The sequence below is a fragment of the Quercus suber genome, unplaced genomic scaffold (assembly GCF_002906115.3).
Source record: "Quercus suber isolate HL8 unplaced genomic scaffold, Cork oak 2.0 scaffold_193, whole genome shotgun sequence".
NCBI lineage: Eukaryota > Viridiplantae > Streptophyta > Magnoliopsida > Fagales > Fagaceae > Quercus > Quercus suber.
Genome location: NW_027069651.1, coordinates 267,468 through 273,441, shown reverse-complemented (window position 1 = coordinate 273,441; position 5,974 = coordinate 267,468). Strand labels below are relative to the sequence as shown.

At 36.4% G+C, this 5,974-nt stretch overlaps 1 protein-coding gene across 3 annotated transcripts; it reads left to right on the top strand.

Annotated features, from left to right (window-relative positions):
• Positions 1 to 338: 338 nt before the first annotated feature.
• Positions 339 to 5,399, top strand: LOC111995582 (calcium-transporting ATPase 12, plasma membrane-type). 3 transcript variants are annotated; one of them, XM_024027490.2, is made up of 3 exons: positions 339 to 452; positions 2,012 to 2,260; positions 2,863 to 5,399. In XM_024027490.2, exons 2-3 carry the CDS (start codon positions 2,036 to 2,038, stop codon positions 5,191 to 5,193), a joined length of 2,556 nt encoding a protein of 851 aa, XP_023883258.1. In that variant the 5' UTR covers positions 339 to 452; positions 2,012 to 2,035; the 3' UTR covers positions 5,194 to 5,399. The 3 variants fall into 3 exon arrangements, with proteins under 3 accessions (XP_023883258.1, XP_023883254.1, XP_023883255.1); XM_024027486.2 differs by having other exon boundaries at positions 2,860 to 5,399; XM_024027487.2 differs by lacking the exon at positions 339 to 452 and adding an exon at positions 1,684 to 1,906 and having other exon boundaries at positions 2,860 to 5,399.
• Positions 5,400 to 5,974: the final 575 nt, after the last annotated feature.

The following is a 5,974-nucleotide window of genomic DNA, read 5'->3' as shown; positions in this document are numbered from 1 at the left end:
TGGTATAAATATAAGGTTGCGCCTAGCTTCTCCCATCACCAATTGACAAACCTAAATGCATAAAATATACCAAAAGAGTCACAAAATGTAACACGACCTAGCATAAAAGTTGTATAAAGATGCTCTCTCAAATAAAATAAAATAAAAATAAAAAAGCAAGTATGCAACGAAGAGAGAGGACATGCGGTGCATGTATTGATTTGACTAAAAAGAGGTCAAGAAAAAAGGATTGTGAACGAATATGCTGATACTGATTAATTGGAAGGTTCTTGGAAACGGTTGATCTCAACTTGTTTTGGTATAAATATAAGGTTGCGCCTAGCTTCTCCCATCACCATCTCTAATATTCTCTTTCGCATCATTTGCTCTGCTCACTTGCTTTCTTTCCAACAAACACACCATCTCTCTCTCTCTCTCTGCTTCGGGTTCTCAGATACATAGAAAAGCTTCAGGTCAGTATTCTATGTCCAAACATCCTTTGATTCTTCTTTTCTTGGATGTGTTTTTGCTGATAACTGACAACATTTTATGTTGATTTTTTTTTTTTGGTTGAGAAAATACTATTTTGATCTCCATATTTTAAGATTACAGTCAATTTAGTTCTTATATTTTGATATTAATCAATTTGGTTCCTACTATTGTAAATTTACAGATAATTTGGTTTTTGCCGTTAACTCACTATCGGTGAAAAATGATTATGGGACAAATAATTGCTACATGTGGCATATTTAATATTAAAAAATTAGATCTGATGCTGATGTGTCTAAGTTTAAGTGGCCATACCAGTGCTTAGGTGGCAAAAAAAAAAAAAAAGCCACACCAACTTTAAAAGATAATTTTCTTTTCTTTACTAATTTTTTCCGTTTTGTATTTTTTTTTTCTTCTATAAGTTTCTCACAATTTTCTTAACCTGGCAGAATTTCATTTTTACTTATTGATATTGGTTTTTCCCCCTTTCTTGCCATTTCTTGGTAACCAAACAATAATTTAGTCCAACAATCTTAAATCAACATAGGCCATGTTGTTTCTAAAAGATGTTTGTTTGGTTGGTTAGTTTGAGTAATGTTATTTGGGTGTTTTTGATATACATGTGAGTGAAAAAATGTATTGAAATATGTGTAAAGTTGTTTAGAATATGTACAAATGTGTTAAAACTTAGCTACCAAACACCCCCTAAATTCAAATATTCAAACTAATCCCAAAATCCTTGGCTACAATCCCAAACCCAAATCCACCAATACCCCAACAGTCCAATACCATCCTAAACCCAAATCCACAACAGAGCTTGATCCGTGGCCAACAACCCCAAAGAAAACCAAATCCAATCGATCCCGACCCACCTGACTCGGATCTCCTCGTCTCAAGCTCGACCAGTATGGACCTAGCCTCGGATCGTCGCCGCCTTGTGCAATGACTAATCTTATCTAAATGAGATAAAATATTTAGTTTATACATTAAATAATTTTATTAGGAGGACTGCTTACTCCTAGGCTTCAAAGTCTGTTCCTATCTCCTGTGTCCTCTGTTGGGCCTCTCACGAAGGAGATGAAAATTTAAGGTTCCTAGGAGCTGAGCGTGTTGATGCCTATTTGGTTGTTGGTATTTAATAAAGCTTCATCCTTATTTAATAATATAAAAAAAGCAATAGAAATTACAAGTAGTCAATAGTAAAAAAGAAGCAAATTACAACAAAACCAAGAGGAACGAGCTTCTTACGAAGCTTCTAAGTTCTCACTGAAACAAGCTTCGTACGAAGCTTCGCACGGAACTGAATGAACGCTAAAGCGAACCGTGTTATGACAAGAAACTTCAAGCATTTGTTTTTGGAACAATTAAACCTCAATCTTAATTCTCATAAACAGCTTTCATTTTATATATGATAGATTTTCTACTTGCAATAGTACGAGTATGCCTATCTATCTATTATGCAAAGTTCTTTTCCTGTTATTCCTAATTAATTAACTGTTATTTTGTTTATCTATTGATTTGTTAATTGCTCTTGTTGGTACAGAAAGATGTGTTTTGAGAAGCCAAAATGTTAACAAGCTCCGGCCTTGACCTTGAGTCTCAGCAAACTGGGTTGCTAACGCCCAGAAATCCTCCAAGAGAGCGTTGGCGCACGGTTTTTTTGCGCTTACATGAGCGAAATCTCATACATATAGCTGATGACAATGGTTCTCTTGCTTTCCTCAGATCTCTTTCATTGTGCACTTCCTACTACAGTGCTCCTACCAGCTTCGATGATGATACAAGAGAAGCAGTAAGCTCTTCTTCTATTTTCTCTCCCATGGATATCTATAAGTTGTATAATGAATTGTGAAGAGATATATGACAGACAGTTTAATTAGGTTCTAAACACGTTTCATAGTTCATTTAAAACATATAAATATTGGGTAATTGACTAATTGTTAGTGACAAACACACAAAATTCTGTTTTTGAATAGAAATTGTGACTTCAGGGCACGATTTTAGTTCAAAATTTGAATTGTGTGTACGCTTTGTGTAACAAGATGTGTGTGAGAGAGATTACCCTAAACATATATCAGAACTGATCATGTGATGTCAACTTCTTGTGCACGGTTATACATCATCTAGTGTGACTGTGCAACGGCTAACTACCCTTCTGTTATTGCTTTTATGTGTGTATAAATACAGTGCACCCACCATGTACATGATCATTATGTGCAATACTATCATTTTAATTTCCTCTTCCTCTCTTCATGATCTCATTTTTGCCTTAAGTTTAACAAATAGCACTCTTGTCAGTCCAAATGGGATTATGACTCTGATTTAGAACTAAAACTGAATTCAAGTTTAATAGAATAGCCAAAATACTAATTTATTTTCTATTTGATATAGCAGGATATTGTGGAAATTTTAACTGAACCACCTCGAAGTGTAAATTTGGATGTTGAGAATGACAACTGTATCAGAGATGAAAAAGTACTACTCCAGCAAGCACACATTGCCAAGTTAGTAAAAGAAAAAGATTTGGATTCCATACACAAGTTTGGGGGCATCCAAGGAATTGCAGAGGCTTTGAATACTAATTTAGAGACGGGAATCATCCCTGCTGATGTGCGCTCTCGATTCATAGCACTAGGCTTCCTTCAATTTCTCCCAAAATCATGCAATAATTGCACCATTTTGCTTCTCTTCGTTTGCGCGGTGCTGTCACTTGGCTTTGGTGTCAAGGCGGAAGGCCTGAGAACTGGTTGGTATGAAGGGGTCATCATAATTCTTGCCATCATCATACTTGTGGTCATTGATTCACTACGTAATCAGTGTCGACTTAAACATTCCCAAATGATGGTTGATGTTATTAGAGGGGGATTTTTACACAAAGTAATCATTGGCGATGTTTTGATTGGTGACCTAGTACGCCTAGAGAGGGGCTATATCGTCCCAGCTGATGGTTTGTTCATTGGTGAATCCTTGAAACTGGATGATGATTTAGAGTCCACCATTAATGAGGAGAACCCTTTTTTGTTCTATGGTGCAAAGGTGATTGATGGGGAGGGTCGCATGTTAGTTGCATCAGTGGGCATGAACAATAGATTGGGTGAATTGGGTGATTTGATGAAGCTAACCACCCGTGTCCCCGGAAAGACCCCATTACCAGCGCAAATTGACAAGGTGAACAAAGGCACACAAATTTTTGGTCTTTCTATATCTATCCTCATCCTTGTAGTGTTATTCCTCCGTTTTATGCTTCTGAAGGAAGATATTAAGTCTGGCCTCCCAGACCTCAAGGAGAAACCAAAGGCAATCAAAGAGATAATGGATGCGATTGAGAAAATTGTGATGAAACCAAATGGGAAGATTAGTACCTTAACGATTTCACTTGCTACATTGCTGGTTGGAGTAATGGAAGGAATACCTTTTGTAATCACGCTTGCCATCTCTTATTGGAATAAGAAGATGATGTCTGAAGACTCTGAACAGGCTTTTGCTCAAGAACCTTTTGCTTGCCTCACCATGAGTTCAGTCAAAAGTATTTGCATTGATACAACAGGTTGGTGTCTGCCAACACTAAACTCGGTGCCAGTTAGAAGGGAAATAGGAGCTTTGAAAAATGCCGGATTTAACATCACTCTGATTTCAGAAGATAATGTGTCAGTGTTGGAAACCATAGCTCACGAGTGTGGACATCCCTGCTCAAATGCAATGGTGCTTAAAGGTGAAGAATTTCGGAAATTCATTGATGAAGAGAGGATGAGTAAAGTTGATCAAATCATCTTGATAGGAAGCTCAATCCCATCTGACCAACTCACTTTAGTGCAATGGTTGAAGAATAAAGACCATATAGTAGCAATGGTGGGAGTTAAAACAAATGCGATTCCAGCACTAAAAGAAGCTGATGTGGGAATTACTATGAGGAATTGTAGCACTGAAATGGCTAGAGCAAGTTCTGGCATCATCATCGGTGATGGAAATCTCAGTTTCCTGGTCACCATTTCAAGGTTTGGAAGATGTACTTTCGAGAATATTCAGAAGTATATCCAACTGGAGCTCACCATGAATATAGCAGGACTGTTGATAACCTCTATCACGGCAATGTTTTGCGGATATTCTCCAATTACGTCTATCCAATTGCTATGGGCAAACTTTGTTGTGTCACTTCTTGGTGGCATTGGTTTATTAACCGAGCCACCAACAGAGGAACTGATGGTAAAGCTGCCATTGAAACAAACTAAAACGCTTATCACCAAGGCCATGTGGAGAAACATTGTCTCTCAAGCTCTCTATCAAGTTACCATCTCAGTGACATTCCAATTCAAAGGGCAAACTATCCCGGGTATTAGCAATAAGATTAGTAAAACCATTATCTTTAATATTTTTGTTCTCTGCCAAGTATTTAACCAAGTAAATGCAAGGGAATTGGAGAAGAAGAATGTGTTTAAGAGCATTCATCGGAACCCATTGTTTTGGATTTCTGTGGGTGTTATTCTCATACTGCAGGTGGCTTTTATTGAGATTGCACATATTATCGTAGGCAATGCAAGATTGAATTGGGTGCAGTGGTTTAGTTGTCTTCTTGCTGGGATGGTTTCATGGGCTAGTGATTGGGTTACAAAGTGCACGGCTGAGTTATGGAATTGCTTGACTAGAATACTTGGCTCACATCTAAGAACTATTAATATCCCTCTAGATTCCACTTCTAACCTTGAGCTGCCACTCACCCATCCTTAGCTTAGACTAATTTCTATTTTTAGTATAAGCAAAATGAGCAACAAAGAATGAGAGCAGAAATTTGTTTCTTAACTTGGTGAAGTGTTTTGTTACATAAGTATCTGTCTGATTAGAGGAAAACATTTCATGTTTTTTTATCATTTTCTTCCCTAGTTGTACAGGTAGTATACTTTTGTCTTTTATAAAATCTTTTGGCAGTTTTACTATGTTTTTTGTTTATTTATTTTGTTAAAGTAGAACATATAGCAATTCCTTTTGGCAGTTTTACCATAAGTTTTTTTTTTTTTTTTTTTAATATAAAAAAAAAGCAGTAGAAGATGCAGCAATTCCAATAGTTTGTCTATATGTCATGGCTCACAACACACCTCTCCCCTCCTCCCTCCTCCCCCACCCCATATATGTTTCCTATGTTTTGGTTGTTCGACTTGTATAAATTTCTATATGGCTAGTTTTGTTTTTCTATCCTCAAGCCAAGAAAATATGCACAAATCTATAATTTAACTTCCCTTAATTTTAAGCACCATAAAAATTGTAAAAATTCATTAAATAATGATAAAACAGTGAAATAAACCAAGTTCTGATTTCACACTGACACTAGTCAATTAAATGACTAGAACTAAAGACCCACTAAAGAAATTAGAGACAAATTTTTTTTTTTTTTGAGAAGAAATTTTTAGAGACACAAATAAAACCTGCATTTTTGCAACATTATATGTCAGGGTGTTTCAATAGACAGCTTACAGTTAAAAGGTGTCAAGTGTCAACCAAACTAAGTGCATAT